The sequence below is a fragment of the Ornithodoros turicata genome, chromosome 1 (assembly GCF_037126465.1).
Source record: "Ornithodoros turicata isolate Travis chromosome 1, ASM3712646v1, whole genome shotgun sequence".
Taxonomy (NCBI): domain Eukaryota; kingdom Metazoa; phylum Arthropoda; class Arachnida; order Ixodida; family Argasidae; genus Ornithodoros; species Ornithodoros turicata.
This window is the reverse complement of record NC_088201.1, coordinates 31,755,100-31,773,165: the sequence shown is the minus strand read 5'-3', so window position 1 is coordinate 31,773,165 and position 18,066 is coordinate 31,755,100. Positions and strand designations below refer to the sequence as shown.

The 18,066-nt window shown below is 45.4% G+C and overlaps 1 protein-coding gene across 3 annotated transcripts in view; it reads left to right on the top strand.

Annotated features, from left to right (window-relative positions):
• Window positions 1-18,066, top strand: part of LOC135377889 (adenylate cyclase type 2-like) — a 305,742-nt gene that overhangs the window by 238,304 nt on the left and 49,372 nt on the right. For all 3 annotated transcript variants that reach the window (XM_064610622.1, XM_064610624.1, XM_064610621.1), the window contains exons 9-11: window positions 5,983-6,115; window positions 6,195-6,344; window positions 10,545-10,606. In XM_064610622.1, the coding sequence (XP_064466692.1) occupies window positions 5,983-6,115; window positions 6,195-6,344; window positions 10,545-10,606 (345 nt within the window). The remainder of the gene's footprint in view (window positions 1-5,982; window positions 6,116-6,194; window positions 6,345-10,544; window positions 10,607-18,066) is intronic.

The following is an 18,066-nucleotide window of genomic DNA, read 5'->3' as shown; positions in this document are numbered from 1 at the left end:
GGGCAACGTTACGACTGACGGGGAATGTGCGTCCTGGGCCGACTTCTAAGGGAACTGTGTTGACATATGTCTGAAAGCGTCTGAGGAAAACCCAGGATCATAGTTGTCTCGTGACGTAAAGCCACCTATTATTAAGTACTCAATACGTACCCAGTTTTCGCTAGAAGAAATAAAGTTTCCGTTCAATAGAAGGGGCTCGCGTTTTCGTGACTCATGTGATCAATCCACGATATAAAAATATTCGTACATCAGTCGCAGATGCAAAATATAATTGGGGTTTGTATATTTCCTCGTGCTTCGTAGATATCAATCATAGATCGAGAAGTTACCCGTCACAAAGAACTCGTTACGAGTTAAGTTACCGTTTCAAAAATGTAACTAAGTTAACAACGAAGTTCTTCGGCCTGAAATGTAACTTGCAGTTACGGAGTTACTTAAAAAAAGAACGAGTTACTTTCAAGTTACTTCGGACACAAAATAGCACTACACAGGTGCAGCGCGCGCGAGCAGCTGAGTTATAGACCTTGAGTTGCCTGCGGAGGAGTGCATTGTACGTAACTCGTTACAAGTAACTCGTTACCCAGTAACCAGTTACTTTTTTCGGTAACGAAGTAACGACCTAGTTACTTTTCTAAAAATTGTAACTAATAACGTATTCAGCTACAAAAATCTGTAACTCGTTACTCACGTTACTCGTTCCTTTCCTTCGTTTGCGCTCGGCTTCAACATGGACGACATAGTCAGTTAGTATGTGGAAATTCCCGAAATCTCGTACGCTTCTAACACGAGGTGACCTGACCTGGATGTTCAGCTCCTGGGAGCCTCTGGTCGACAGTCTTCTTTTGTTGAGTCCTAAGGTGACCGGCATGACGAATGCCGCAACACTTCCCGGTCGTGTCATTGACCATGAAAGCATTCTTGGAAAAACACCCTGGATTTGTTTGTGGGTGTGGGTGTTATCTCCCAGCAGCTGACAATGGATATACTAGAGTAACTAAGCTCGCCGAAACTCGGATCCTGAGATGGCATTGTCATTCTCTGCTGATTCGCCGTGTTGTTGTAAAGTGGGTCCACCCGATGTGGACCACGAAATCCCGGGTTTATTGTATGCAGCTCGCGCGTGTCATTGGCCTAGCAGCGTATCCCGGGAACTTGGAACTTTTTGGCAAAGTTACCTGAAAAAGAAACGAGTTCCTCTGAAAGTTACCACGGCGCAAAAGTGCCGAGTTAAGTTACAAGTTACCAAAAAAAGGTACTTAGTTACAGTAACGAGTTACCTGGAACCCTGATATCAATCGCCATTCGACCACATATGTAAGTCAGTTTTCTCTATACGTACACATTTTTCTACGGCTTTCAAAACTTCGTCCTCTTAGGTAATTTAACTGTACCGTAGACCGCTAATACGTACACTCTTAACTCCGTACCCTTTAGTAAAGGGTAAAAAATCGCAATATTTTACCCTCTATTTCAGAAGCTACCAGGTACCCTCTGAGCGACCCCTTTTATAAAAGTTACAAGGAAACCCACTAATTAGAGGTTACGGCCTTCAATCCAGCACCTGCCCGTAAAGGTTACGCCAACGTGCGGCTTCTTATACAGGATGTTCATTTTTATTCGCAACAGAGTAGCGCTCATTTGGCAGGTGGAGTATGTGAATTTTTGCTAATTAGTCGATCCGTAGTTACAAACACATGCGTCAGGAAATGTCGGAAATGTTTGTAACTACGGATGGGTTAATTTGCGAAAATCAACATAACCCATCTGTCAAATGAGCGCTGGTGTGATGCGAATAAAAACAAACACCCTGTGCGTGGGATATCGACAGACATTTACAGAACACACCAAGGTACCAAAATGAACCAGCAGAAAAGGAGATCTTGAACATATGTATATTACAAAAACAGAAGTCTGTCGAGAGGTGACACATTGTGCACAAGTGCGATTCTGATGTGAGGAGAAACCATGGTCGCTTTACCATGTATGTGGAAAAAAGAACTATCTTCTAAGTGAGAAGCAATGCATAAAAGTGCGAGGAAGCTAGCGAGTCAAAACAACTGACCTATGTTTGCTAAGCTGAACACACCCAACGAAATGGAGAATTGCAGCAGAAAAAAATTTATTCCACATTCGTGTTGCAGAGGCGAGCGCAAATGGCAATACAGTATTACATAAAACGCACACAACCTTGAGGAATATGAGTGTACAGTAACGCAGGAGACACTACATTACTGCGTTATCAGCGTTGGAGGCGCTCTGGGACGAGTTTGTGAGGTACTGCATTGCGCTGGTGACGGTATGTGAACCTGCATGTGGGATCCTGGGAACAAAAGTTTGGGCAATGAGAGTAACATTTACGGAACCATTCAAATCCGTACAAAGCACAAGGTACAAATCAGCATAAATGCGGGAAGGCGTTCACTCCGCGATTGAGTCTTAGAATATCGTAAGAATACAACAAGTAGGAAGCTGCGAATTATATATCTCGATGCATATATCCGCAGCTCGCAAAATGCACGCCGGTGTATTGACTTGGCGACCAAGTAAGAGCAGAAAAGTAGCAAGCGTATGTGGCGTTGATATGCAGGGCCGCAAAACGCTTGCCATAATCACAACAAACATGCGCTAAGAGCTCTTGCTATCAAAATAACGCACGTACCTAGCACAAAATGTACACTTACCCAGTGTATGAAGTGTGTGAATTAGGGCTGCGGTGGTGACGTTCGTTTTCGGTTATATATTCTTTGCAATCTTCGCACTCACTACACTTTCCCCTCAGAACACCGAAAATATACTTGTTTGCTAGCGACATCTAGCTTTTCCGGTGTTCCTGACGATACTATGATAAACGCGAGGAAAACCACTGATTAAAACAGATTACACTTGTTAACGGACGGACGACGAGCGTTAAGCGTTTCAAGGAAACCGCTCTCAGTGTGGATAGACCTAGACCAGGGGGCTTAATCGCTTCATCGTCGTTACGGTCGTTACAAGCTAACGAGTGGCGGGTAATTCAAAAAGACGGGCGGGAAATTTAAAAAGGTGGGCACGTGATAAAACACGTGCACGGCGCTCTTCGCGCGATACGTGAAGGCCGTGGTACACGTCACGCGCAATGTGTCACGTGCCCACCTTTTTGAATTTCCCGCCACTCGTTAGCTTGTAACGACCGTAACGACGATGAAGCGATTAGGCCCCCAGGCTCGGCTACGCAGCGAAATCGGAAATCTTGGTGGTTGCGGCATTGACAATTGTCTTCCACCCTTTAAAAAGAAACATACTATCTGTATTTCAGACTGCGAACTTATAATCTGTGTTCATACAGCATTGATAACATGTAGTTGACGTATAGGTGACGCTGAAACAGATAAAAAATAACAGCGTAGATTCGCAACTGTCGTCTCGAATGGGAGGCTGAAACGCGGCATTATGCTGAAAAACAAAAGGAAAACAAACGATAAGAAACTAACAAAGAGATTATCGTTGGAGATTTCGCTTAGAAGTTACAGTGTCGAAGTAGAGGGTACATTTATAAGTTACAACAAGCTGTTTTTGTTTTTTCCAAGATGTAACTTCTATTCGTGTTGTAAAGACATGACCTTGGTCGCTTTTAACCTCTAAATATACGTTACAGTGGTGTAACCTATAAGAAATCTCGAAATCTACGTCTATATAGAAGTTACATGTTTCTAAAAGTTACAATAAAAGGTACGGGTTTAAGAGTGTAAGGCGGGCGAACAGAATACGAGCGCCTGGTGAACTCCATTGGTGTCATCAATATTTGGTCCCATACATTCTGATGTATGAGTTTACCTGGGATAACTGAAGTGGCCACCACAGCCGAATATATAGATTTCATCTCCCGCCAGGTTTTGCAGACTTCGTCTCTAGGGGCATCCCTTCGTCTTTAGCTTTTAGAAGCAGTGTAAGCGAACCTTCCTGGACGTCACATCAATTCGAAGTGCAGTGTTGCGCTAAACCACGAAAATGGCTTTACGAGAATATGTATTGAATGGATTGCAGCTTAACCCGTCATAGTAACTTATGACGCTAAGATCATTTTTAAAGAGACAAATGTGCAACAGCATGAGTACTGTAGTATGATGCTGAACTTAAAAGAGCAAGGAAGTGGCATTTAACAAGGCTCGAAACCCTGTTTCTTTCATTGAGGAGTCTACCAGGAGCCACCATGCACAATATTTTAGCTATGCGGTGTAGCGTCACTGCGCCGTCTAATTTACAAAACCACCCGGAGAAAGCCGCCATCGGCCCGGCCCGGTCTCCTCGCGTGACATCAGCAGACATGCGCGTGGCATCGTGGGGTACAGCCGTAAGCTCTCGTTGGCCGCCAAAAATTAGTCTGCTACTGCTACGGCGTCTCGGCTGCGATGTGCTACGCCACGAGTTATGTGATCGGCCCTCTCATCGGGACCGCGAACATCACGCAGTGACGTTGACTTCGCTCTTTCTCTTACACGCTCTTTGAAGGTAAGGAGGCTTTCTAGAGGGCGTGTAAATTAGAAGCCCCTCTCTCTCGCGCGCTACAGGTGAGCTGCACTCGTCGTCCCTTTGCGAGAGCTCATGTTATTTGTTACACAACACGCCGCGGCCAAAAACGAAGAATTTACGATGGGGGGGGGGGGGGGCATTTCACTGATTTTTTTAAGTGTTCTCGAATCTTCACATACACGGTGGCAGGTACTCAAATTGTGGAGGGTGCTTTCGCTCTGCACTTTGTTCCTGTCGAATGACCAGCTGTTGCTGGTACTGCGGTTACGTCACGAGCAGCTTTCCTGACAATATGTCGGCACACTGCTCGGGGGGGGGGGGATTCTACGTTCTGGACTAATGTGATGGAGAACTGTGCCAGTATTTGTCTAAAGGCGTTTGATGAAAATCCAAGGTAGGCACCCTTCCAAGAGTTTTTCCTACCTGTGAGGTGTTCATGACCAAAAGGCGTTCCGTCTATCACCTGCAGGGAGTAAGAGCCTAACGTCTCAGTCAGACCAATCACGTTTAGGACGTTTTGGACCACGGGGAACGGAGCAAAATATCCAGGGAGGCGACACTTCTTAATACTGACATAAATTGCGGGGGTTTCATTAACAATCCAAGGACAACGCATTACCTCAAGCATCACAAATCCCCATTTTTTTGTTTCAATCATCATCATCATCATCATCATCATCATCATCAAGCATCACAAATGCCCAAGCAGAAACACTCGCTAGTTATATGTTAACTAACGTTATTTATTATCTAAAAGTACCTCGGTTTGTGTATTAGTGTGAGTGTGAGAGGCAAAGAAAAAAAATGGGTGGCACATTGGTCATACGTGACAAAATCGTCATACGTAGAATATTTTGCCTAAATAATGGCGGTGCTTCAGGTTTGTACGTTTGGTACTGTTGACGTAAAGAATCGTATAATGTAGATGAAGTATACGTCAAGCCTCGCAAATCGCGATTTGGAAAGTAAGAATACACTTGTATCACGCATTAATACACATTTATTCAATGGTGGCCTTCCCGGAAATTTTGTGGACTTCCGTGAAATTTCGCTACTGCGAAACTGAACCGATGAGTGTTCGAGCCCCACAGTTGCTCGTGTAAATTGGCGTGTTTTGCTTACAAGAACGATTCTCCAAATTGATGTGGGTTCGTTTCTGCTTGCGACAGAAATATAAAGGCAAATTGTACTGGTCAATCTGGAGCAGCTTCTTTTTTGCTCCCAGGCGGAGAATCCCTGGTCGATCCGGATCACGCGTTCGCGTGTTTCCCTTGTTGCTTCAAATCAACACCCTCCGCGACGGAGCATTCTTTCTTGCCCCGCCGACAATGCTCCTATTAAGCCGAAACTCCAGCGCAGCGCTGTCGTCACTTCCGGACGTTGTGAAGGAAAAAAGCTGCTCCCGATTGACCAGTCGAATCACCATAAGACAAAGATAAGCCGACTTATATTCTCCTACTTCTTTTCTTTCAGTCGAGTTCACATTACAAAAGCAACTTACCACCAGTTAGATGGGAAGTTTGAAGCGGAGCCTGGCAATGGCCATCTTCGGGACAACTACCTATCTGATAGACAAGTGGAGACATACCTGATCGCTCCTCAAAAGGTGTATGATTATACATTTTTTGTTTCATTCATTTTCCGACCATTCCCCTCACCTTCCGAAATGCATCCGAAATTTGCAGAAGGAGACCGCTGAGGAGAGCCCGGTCAAAGAGAATGGTAATCGGCACAGGTCCATGTCGAAAATGTACAAACACGTGGAGTGCTGGGGCGCCGACAAACCCTTCTCCAACATTTCGGAGAGCATTCTGGCCAAAAATGTCGGTCTCACGGTAAGCGTCATTTGTGTAAGATAGTGTTTTCGTCGGATGATCCCTAAATGACATAAACTACGACGCTATTTAGAATCCACGAAAGTGTCTACAATCCGGAAGACCTCTGTAGTCGTGCCCATATTATTACTTCCTCGCAGGATACTGTTCAAGAAGACAGATTTCTCGTAAGTTAAATTTCGCGCGAGTTCCCTTACGGAAGTGTACCCACCGAGAGTACAGTCGCATGTTGCAATTATCGGCGTGGTGGCGGTCGCCTGAATAGGGCACAAGGAACCAGGCCAGAGGAATCACAAATCCGAGAATGTCCTATACATTGCAGACCAGAGACATTGAGACAAAAACATTGAGAAGTGGCGCTAAACAACGTTCGTCGTCGATGAGCTGGTGAGCCAAAAACTACCTCTGGCCAGCTGTCCAACCAATGCCAATGAAGCTGGGCTGGTTTGGAACTCTCCAGATGAAGCCCAAGAGAGATGGGGATGGCAAAATGGCCTCGGAAGAGCCTCCCAACAAAACACACGCCAGCATGTGGGCAGAGCATTTGGCTATCAGCCTTCCCACGTTCTCCTACTGCTGTCGCCATTAATAGTGACCTTACGTCCATGTAATCCTATACGCACGCAAGTATTTTTAGAGCTTTATGCATTTACCTTTACGTTGCTTCGGCGAAATACGAACCAGCGACGTCCATCCAGTATTTTCCATCCTCGTCACTGAGCTCAGGTTCAGCTCGGAGGATCTGCACCATGGAGCGTTCGGAAGCCACGTAATGAGACTCGGGTTAGCCTTGGAATGTCGGTAAATTTTCAATTGGATCTCTCGTCTGCGACACGAAAGCTGATTGAACGCAACTCCAAAGTAGATCTTGCAACACGATTGAATGTCGCATTTTCTTAAATGCAACGCAGAAAGCGTGCTTTCCTTGTATCGCTTCCCACTTTCTGTTGCGTTTCGCGTGACTCCTGTTCGCAGCCGTGAAAATTCGCATTGCTGCCGGCGCAGGCGGGCTCGAAAATGCTAAGACTATTTTTATTCCGACAGGTTCGATTTTTTTTTTTTTTCGTTCGGTGAACAAGGAGAAGTGTGTGTCTTAGATTTTCTTTTTTCTTTCTATCAGTAACTGCACTTGTTTCTCTTGCGTGTAGTGATGATGACGATGATAGTGGGTAAAAAAAAAAGCTGTTGATAAGGGTTTTTCAGTCATTGCATTGTTTACGAATCCGAAACACCGGTCACGCTACACGTTTGAGTTTGATGTACGCGCTATCTTGTGGCCAATTTTTCTTATCTTGCACTTGATGTGGAGGTAAGCGTGAGCATGGTGTGAGCGTAAATGAAATGAGCAGTAGCACAGCAGTGCGTCAAATGATACAATTCAAGCATAATGGGAAACGTACCGAATTTCGACGGAGGCCATAATTGTGTGCGTGCCTCGCCGGTGGGTCCACGATCAAAACAAGAAATCTTCGCGCTACTTGAGTGCCACGGTATTCAGCATGACGTCGCTACACTTCAAGGTGTCACGAACCACACCGAGTACTGCAATGGTAAGGGGAAGAAGATTACATCCAGACACTGTTGTCCAAAGCTGAACCGCGTAAGAACCCAACTATCACCCCGAATGGCCTCGTTCTCTCGCTTGATCTCTGTCGAAAATGAGAGCTGTACACCATTTTGTGACACTTTGCGTTTGTGTTAATGATCACAGAAAGGCGTACGCCCCGCTTTCTTTCCGAATCTCGAATGGTAATAGCATTATTCGATGCAGCCGCTGACCATGAGCGTGTTATAAGGTGAAGTTCTTTGTTTTCTTGCTTTTTTTAAAAAACAGAACTCTGCTACATAACACCGCCCGGGGCCAACCGTCATTCGGAATGATATCGTTCTGTCCCCCGACTTGACGTCCAACTTAGACACTTCAGCAAAAATGACAAAGCGTTAAAAAAAGGCACATCATCGGAAAAATCTTTCGAGGAGCAATACTGCTAGGACACGGTACAAGGCATGCCACGCTAGTAAAGGTACTCTCGCCCTAAAAATGCGATTTGTAGAAGAGGACGTGTAAAAAAAAAAGATATATTAAGAAAATTTATTACATTGATCTGATGGTTTGTACAATAAAAAAAATAGTGGAACTATGAGAAATGTACAATGAACAGTAAAGCAGACCATCCTGTTTTCAAAAGAAGAGAGAATGATATTACACGGAACGATGGCTAGCTCCGAGCGGTGTTATGCAGCGGAGCTGTGTGTAGCGCAAAATAGGTTTCTGTGGCGTTTTTGTATTATATTCATTAAAGCTGCGCGAATATTCGAAACTTGGAATTCGAATTGAATAGTTGCCGCTATTCGAACCATTCGAAAAGACTCGCAACACCGTCATCACCACTTTCACGGCGAACACGAGACCAACACGCGAAATGGGATCCGCTCGATCGGCATCGCCATCATCCCCGTCTCCATCATAATCATCGTCATCATCATCGGGACACGCTTGCAAAACGAAAGCAAGAACGCAAGAGCTTATAGCGCACAGCGTCACTCTTCGACACTAAAAAGCCTTGTCAGTCTTGAAGTAGAGGATATGGAGAAGGAGAAGACATCTAATGAACAGCCGACAAAGAGGAGGAGTCGTATATAGGATTACTTTGAGTACTCCTAAGCAGCCGGAAAATGCAAGGCATGCGGAGCTATACTGCGAACACCGAGACGTGCAACATCGTCTCTGGTGAATCATTTGAAGCGGCACAGGTCGATTTCCGATAATTATCAGAGGGAGAACGACAAGTGCGGACAACAACGCCAGTCTAAAATAACCGAAACCATGCCGCGCAGAGAGACGTTGCCAGCGCGAAGATAGGCTGCTCTGGAGAAGAACTTATTCGAATTCGATTCGGTAGTTTGTGTGAGATATTCGTATTCGATTCGATTTGAAAAGTTTTCTATTCGCACTACTCTAAATTAATCGGTAGAAGACAGCTGTCCTACGTCACGAACCTGATTCTCGTGGGCTCGCTCGTCGTCATCCATCACCTGTGCCCAAAGGGAATGATGTATTCATTTACTGACTTCATTTCTGACATCCGAGCGGTCGTTCAGGCTCACAAACCTTGCTTTTTTGGCTGCGAACAGGATGCGCTTTCACTAAATTGCAATTTTTCAAGATTCGCTCTCCGAAGACCCGCAAATTGCAAATACTGTCAGAAAACAGAAACTATCGAGCACATCCTGGGTTATTGTCGTGCATATGCTAAGGTGGATGATGTCCTAAATCCCAGAGGTACTTTCACTGAAAGATATTCCAGCACTCGCAGCATAGTCTGCTTCCTCCATGAAACGGGACTCGCTCCAAGACTTATGGTTCAGAGCTTACATGCTCACGGGACTTCGCACCAGTCCAGACAGTGACTGGTCCACTCCTTAACTTTCGACTTGTCTGATCTCATATCATACCATATCATCTCATCCTGTTCATAATCATGACGCTGCCCACACGAGTAAAGCCAACAACGGCAAGACGGCCGGAATCGTCATCGCCACCGGTTCAACGAGTTGCTGCGAGTCACTGAGTGCTGTGCTCCGTTGTGCGCTCAGGATAGTAACCTGGGAGATGATGTGCTTCTGCCGAACATCTTGGTCTGTCTTTACTACGGAACAGGGAAATAGAACGCGAAAAATTGGACGGAGAGAAGAGACGCGTACACACAACCAGCGCTGACTACAAGAGTTGTTAGTCAGGACTGGCAACGAGGGTTGTTAGTTGAGAGATGCGTACAACACAACGGGCGCTAACAAACAACTCTCACTGTCAGTCCTCTTGTAGTCAGCGCTCGTTGCGTGTACGCGTCTCTTATCTCCGTCCAGTTTTTCGCGCTGTTTTGCCCTGTTCACGATGTACCAACTTGCACACATCACTGCCTTAACTCATCTACCACGGACATTGCGTCCCACATCTGTTGCAATGGGCATATGAAGCGGTTGCCCCACTTTTTTTTTTAACCGGTTACTATACGTTGCTGATTTCATATGTGCATGATTGATTTCGTTGCTGATAGGCTTAAGCATGCGTATCATCTGAAAGGAAAAATGTGTTTAATGCGTCTGGTAGTTTCGCACAGACTTGAAGTACAGCCTGTTTTGGTGTGCGCCACACGGCCAGGTATATATCGCGGATAAACGGTCTTTTCTTGTGTGCAGAGCCTGGCATTGATTGAAACCAACCTACTTCCTGGAACAGAAAACTTTTGGGACTGTTGCAGGTGCGTATTTCGTGAATCTACGATGGCAATCAAATTTCTCTGTATTTCGTCTCGGTTACGTGCTGACAACATCCATCTTTTGAAATCATTCCAATGGGGAAGCCAAACTGGGAGCAATTCGTAATGTAATTTTATGTTGCAATGTCTTCTCGATCAACTCAACGCATGTCATTATCCTATCATAAAGGCACGAGTTACCATAAGTTACCGGGGTTTTTTTTTTTTTTTTTTTTTGTTCGTGATGTTGTGGAGGCCTAAAGGGGTTGAGACACTTTGATAGTTGTGGCGTGGTCATGTGGTTGTGGTGCGGTGTGGTTGTGTGGTCATGCATGCGTTGTACTACATGTCAGAGTATTGAGAGGGAAAAAAAGAATCCCCAACGTTGCGGGTTCGAACCCGGCCGAGGACGCCAGCAACTTCGTGGCAGGGTAAAAATTGCTTATAGACACGCAGTCTTCCGCGAGGGACGTTAAATACGGTGTGCCGTGTGCTGAGATTTCGACGCACGTTGAAGAACCCCCAGGAGGGCAAAATTAATCCACAGACCGTGCACTGTGGCGCGCTCATGAACATAGTTGTCTCGCGACGTAAAGCCACGAATTATCATGATTATTATTTTTATTTTTATTTATTTTTTTACGTGTCGTTATTCGCGAGATACAGACACTTGAACACACCTCCACATTGAGAGTTCTGGCGTCAGTGCAGAGAAAGCCTCGGCAGTTCCTATTGGTTCTCGTAAGCACGTGACCTCCCCCGCGGCCGCCTCACTTGAGGAGCTGCCTGCCGTGATGCTACAGTCGGCTGAGTTTCGGTATTCACGATGCCAAGCTTCTGCGTGTCGCTTCTGTAAAACTTGGTACGCAGGTTCACATCGATGTAACTAATTGAGTTTTACATTTATCAGGCATAACTTGGGGCCAAGTGTCACAATTTCTAAAAAAAAAAACTTGACAATACGAGGACCTAAGCCGCCACTCCAACTACCCATTACTAGTGAAGGTTCTATGCATAGGAGCTGCCACACCATTTTTGTCACACTCGATTTATCCGCAAGAATACGTGTATTACTGCTGTGAGACATTCTAGTGGAATATTATCCTGCCAGGTCATCTCTCACGTTCGAGACCAATTTGTGCCAGGCTCGGTAGAGGCATGTGGATCGCTTTAAGTATTTTATTTGATAAAATCCTGCACAAAGCACAAGCGGCATCACCAGTGGGTGCATGCTGAAATGCAATTTCTGAAGGAACGGCATTGGTGTAGCATCAATCTGTTATGTAGCGCACTTCGCTTCGGGAGCCATGTTGAATGAGCGTGAAACAGGTCAATTTCTCCCTATACCAAATATTTTACAGCATGTAAACAATTATGGCCATTCTGTGCAATGGTTGGCCTTCACCGTGCTATGTGGTGAAGTTCTGTTTTAAGAGTGGTGATGAAAAAGAGGCTCAAATGTCGTTCAGTTTCTGCGATTTACGCGCGAGAGCCATTTCTAAAAAAAGGGTAAGGAACATGAATGCATAACACCAATATTGAGTGCATTGCATAGTGCTCTCAGAGGGAAAAGCAAATGACTAATCCGAAAGCCCACGCGATTTTTTCTAAAAGCTACTTCGTATTCTGCACAATGCCACAGAGGGATACGTTACAGAGAGGTTGAGAAATTCCAACCAAGATGCAGCTATTTCACCATTTCTACACAATACAAAGTGTTCTGAATTTTTCGTCACAGGGTGCATGTGACAGAAAATACACAAAACTTTGAACAGTATGCACGAGACTCGTTCATATTCTACTCAGCACAATCACTGCTTCAAATTATTATTCGAAGAGAAACCTATCCGAAAAGTGAAAGCATGTGATCAATACAAACACTCAACTTTTTTTTTAATCAATATGTAATACCAGATAATGTGAGAAATGTTACCCTACATTCACGCCACCTCCCCATTTCTACGCATCACAACATATTCTGAATGCTTCTTGGTACGGGACACGTCACAGAAGTCAAAAATTCAATCCAACATGCAAACCACTTGGTCGTTTGTATGCACCAGTAACATGTTCGTTTGAAGAAGAAGCATATGAGGCAGAGGAATAAATTATAATCGATAACAGAACTACGCTAGGCAGCTACAGACAAAAATAAGAAAAACAGTTGACTATGATGCGAATTGTGCAGTTTTCCAGACAATGACTCCATTCGTACATGGGGAACTAGGAATTCGCGAAGCAATGTGTTGTTTGGATAGCGTGAGTCGGTAGTATTGTTCACAAAAAGTGAAACTATCAATGAAATACAAGACAGGATATTCCACCTGAAATGAGAAACTAATAACGAATCTTCAGAGATGTTTTCGAGCTATGCCGACCCAGACACAGCTTGATGTCTAGTATTCTCTCTTACAAAGCGAATGTGTAGGGGAACATGAGGCGCAGTGAAGCATGCAGCATGTAGAGTGTTACCTCGCCGATATCTGCCTCATTCAAGAACATTAGGAAAGCGAAACTGTAGCTGTGTCCTTCAACCAGTCGACATCGACAAAATATTTTCATGACATATATTTGTGTATACAACAATAGTGACTTGAGTCCTACGCGTTATGACTGTAGTTGATTAAGTACGGAATCACTAAGATGGCAATCAAAAGATGGCATGCTGCTTGCTCGCGCTCAGTCACGTGCTGACATGCGCATCTCAGTAGCTGTGTTATGGGGCACGGTGTTACGGGAACACATGGGGCACACCGAAGCAGTGGAACAGTGTACTTCAGGGTGCTGAATAGTACGCCTTCTACATAAAGTCAGGTTTCTGGCAGGAAATAGTGCCGCGGGGGAATACGAAGTTAGTTTTCCTAGGCAACGCAAGAAAGCACCAAACTCGTTTGTCGATCCCGGCGTTCCTGATATGGCACTACTATCTGGGAGCGATATTGTTGACGTTTTGCCTACCCTACGCTGCGCTCCCGCCAGCAGGCGCCTCGAGCCCTGCTGCGCGTTCGAAGTTGACTGCTCTTGCTGTCCTACTCCTGCACTGGCTGTAACATTTTGCCCGACCCTGGGGCACACTGTTACAAGAGTTCGCTGTCTTTATTTTCGCAGTTTGTCGGAGCACAAAAATAACGTTTATTTTGTATGGCCAGTATAAAACAAGAAAACAAGATTCGTTCTGGCCAGCGGAGTCGGAATTATAGTTTTCTTTCCTGTATAAAAATACAAAAAATCAACTAACATTTTCGTCTCATTGTGCCTCGCGTTCCCATATACCTATTTGCACGTTCACTTTTATGAATTTTGCTTACTAAGCGTAACGCTTCTTTATCTAAACGTATACTCTGAAACCCTTACTATTCCACACACATTCCAAAGCTCAATATATCTATGTCTCTTATTCACATCAATAAGGAATAGCCATTTCCTAATTAATCGAGTGCCGGAAGTCAAACATGCTTGACATGTTTGGTTCATGCTGCACTGTCTGCGTCCTCTCGCCTTCCCCTCAGGGAAATTCTGACGCCCTTGAGCACATCGCAAATATACGTTTGTAGTTCGCCTGCTTTTCAATGAGCGTCAGTCACACTAGGAACATTCTGCGCCGACGAAGTTGGTAAGAGGATAAACGCGCATCCAACGCTCTACAAGTTCAAGTTCGTACTTCGTCTGCTTTGCTGAGCGTCGGTCACACTAGGAACAAATACCGCCGACGTAGTTGGTAAGAGGATAAATGCGCGTCCAACGAGGTACAAGTTCAGGTTCGTACCTCATCTGATTTCCAATGAGCGTCAGTCACCCCGCGAACAAACACTGCCGATGAAGTTTGTAAGCGGATAAATGCGGGTTGAACGCGGTGGATGTGTATGTTCGTACATCGTCTGATTTCCAAAGAGCGTCAGTCACACCAGAAACAAACACCCCCTATGAAGTTGGTAAGATGATAAATGCGTGTTGAACGCGATGGAAGTGCAGGTTCGTACTTCGTCTGATTTCAATGAGCGTTAGTCACACCAGGAACAAACACCCCCGATGAAGTTTGTAAGATGATAAATGCCTGTTGAACGCGATGGAAGTGCAGGTTCGTACTTCGTCTTATTTCCAATGACCATCAGTCACACCACGAACAAACACTGCCGGTGAAGTTTGTAAGAAGATAAATGTGGGTTGAACGCGGTGGATGTGTATCTTCGTACTTCGAATTATTTCAAATTAGCGTCAGTCACACCAGGAACAAAACACTGCCGATGAAGTTTGTAAGAGGATAAATAATGCGGGTTGAACGCGGTTGAAGTGCAGGTTCGTACTTCGTCTGATTTCCAATGAGCGTTAGTCACACCAGGAACAAGCACCCCCGATGAAGTTTGTAAGATGATAAATGCGGGCTGAACGCGGTGGAAATAGAGTTTCGTACTTCGTCTGATTTCCAGTGAGCATCAGTCACACCAGGCGCAAACACTGCCGCTGAAGTTTGTAAGAGGATAAATGCGGTTTGAACGCGGTGGATGTGCAGGTTCGTAATTCGTCTTATTTCCAGTGAGCATCAGTCACACCAGGAGCAAACACTGCCGATGAAGTTTGTAAGAGGATAAATGCGGGCTGAACGCGGTGGAAGTACAGTTTCGTACTTCGTCTGATTTCCGGTGAGCATCAGTCACACCAGGCGCAAACACTGCCACTGAAGTTTGTAAGAGGATAAATACGGGTTGAACGTGGTGGAAGTGTAGGTTCGTACATCGTCTGATTTCCAATGAGCGTGAGTCACACCACGAACAAACACTGCCGATGAAGTTTGTAAGAGGATAAATGCGGGCTGAACGCGGTGGAAATACAGTTTCGTACTTCGTCTGATTTCCAGTGAGCATCAGTCACACCAGGGGCAAACACTGCCACTGAAGTTTGTAAGAGGATAAATGCGGTTTGAACGCGGTTGATGTGCAGGTTCGTAATTCGTCTTATTTCCAGTGAGCATCAGTCACACCAGGAGCAAACACTGCCGCTGAAGTTTGTAAGAGGATAAATGCGAGTTGTACGCGGTGGAAGTGTAGGTTCGTACTTCGTCTGATTTCCAATGAGCGTCACTCACACCAGGAGCAAACACTGCCGCTGAAGTTTGTAAGAGGATAAATACGGGTTGAACGTGGTGGAAGTGTAGGTTCGTACTTCGTCTGATTTCCAATGAGCGTCAGTCACACCAGGAGCAAACACTGCCGCTGAAGTTTGTAAGAGGATAAATACGGGTTGAACGTGGTGGAAGTGTAGGTTCGTACTTCGCCTGATTTCCAGTGAGCATCAGTCACACCAGGAACAAGCACCCCCGATGAAGTTTGTAAGATGATAAATGCGTGTTGAACGCGATGGAAATGCAGGTTCGTACTTCGTCTTACTTCAATGAGCGTCAGTCACACCACGAACAAACACCGCCGATGAAGTTTGTAAGAGGATAAATGTGGGTTGAACGCGGTGGAAGTACAGGTTCCTACTTCGTCTGATTCCAATGAGCGTCAGTCACACCAGGAACAAACACTGCCGATGAAGTTTGTAAGAGGATAAATGCGGGTACAACGCGCTGGAGGTGTAGGTTCGTACTTCGTCTTATTTCCAATGAGCGTCAGTCACACCAGGAACAAACACTGCCGATGAACTTTGTAAGAGGATAAATGCGTGTTGAACGCTGCGGAAGAGGAGGTTCGTACTTCGTCTGATTTCCAATTATCGTCAGTCACACTAGGAACAAACACTGCCGATGAAGTTTGTAAGAGGATAAATGCGGGCTGAACGCGGTGGAAGTACAGTTTCGTACATCGTCTGATTTCCAATGAGCGTGAGTCACACCGCGAACAACCACTGCCGATGAAGTTTGTAAGAGGATAAATGCGGGCTGAACGCCGTGGAAATAGAGTTTCGTACTTCGTGTGATTTCCAGTGAGCATCAGTCACACCAGGCGCAAACACTGCCGCTGAAGTTTGTAAGAGGATAAATGCGGTTTGAACGCGGTGGATGTGCAGGTTCGTAATTCGTCTTATTTCCAGTGAGCATCAGTCACACCAGGAGCAAACACTGCCGCTGAAGTTTGTAAGAGGATAAATGCGAGTTGTACGCGGTGGAAGTGTAGGTTCGTACTTCGTCTGATTTCCAATGAGCGTTAGTCACACCAGGAACAAACACCCCCGATGAAGTTTGTAAGATGATAAATGCGTGTTGAACGCGATGGAAATGCAGGTTCGTACTTCGTCTTACTTCAATGAGCGTCAGTCACACCACGAACAAACACCGCCGATGAAGTTTGTAAGAGGATAAATGTGGGTTGAACGCGGTGGATGTGTATGTTCGTACTTCGTATTATTTCAAATTAGCGTCAGTCACACCAGGAACTAACACTGCCGATGAAGTTTGTAAGAGGATAAATAATGCGGGTTGAACGCGGTGGAAGTGCAGGTTCGTACTTCGTCTGATTTCCAATGAGCGTCAGTCACACCACGAACAAACATTGCCGATGAAGTTTGTAAGAGGATAAATGAGTGTTGAACGCGGTGGAAGTACAGGTTCCTACTTCGTCAGATTTCCAATGAGCGTCAGTCACACCAGGAACAAACACTGCCGATGAAGTTTGTAAGAGGATAAATGCGGGTACAACGCGCTGGAGGTGTAGGTTCGTACTTCGTCTTATTTCCAATGAGCGTCAGTCACACCAGGAACAAACACTGCCGATAAACTTTGTAAGAGGATAAATGCGTGTTGAACGCTGCGGAAGAGGAGGTTCGTACTTCGTCTGATTTCCAATGAGCGTCAATCAAACCAGGAGCAAACACTGCCGATGAAGTTTGTAAGAGGATAAATACGGGTTGAACGCGGTGGAAGTGTAGGTTCGTACTTCGTCTGATTTCCAATGATCGTCAGTCACACCAGGAACAAACACTGCCGGTGAAGTTTGTAAGAGGATAAATACGGGTTGAACGCGATGGAAGGGTAGGTTCGTACTTCGTCTGATTTCCAATAAGCGTCAGTCACACCAGGAGCAAACACTGCCGATGAAGTTTGTAAGAGGATAAATGCGTGTTGAACGCTGTGGAAGTGGAGGTTCGTACTTCGTCTGATTTCCAATGATCGTCAGTCACACCAGGAACAAACACAGCCGATGAAGTTTGTAAGAGGATAAATGCGGGCTGAACGCGGTGGAAGTGTAGATTCGTACTTCGTCTGATTTCCAATGAGCGTCAATCACACCAGGAGCAAACACTGCCGATGAAGTTTGTAAGAGGATAAATACGGGTTGAACGCGGTGGAAGTGTAGGTTCGTACTTCGTCTGATTTCCAATGAGCGTCAATCACACCAGGAGCAAACACTGCCGATGAAGTTTGTAAGAGGATAAATACGGGTTGAACGCGGTGGAAGTGTAGGTTCGTACTTCGTCTGATTTCCAATGAGCGTCAGTCACACCAGGAGAAAACACTGCCGCTGAAG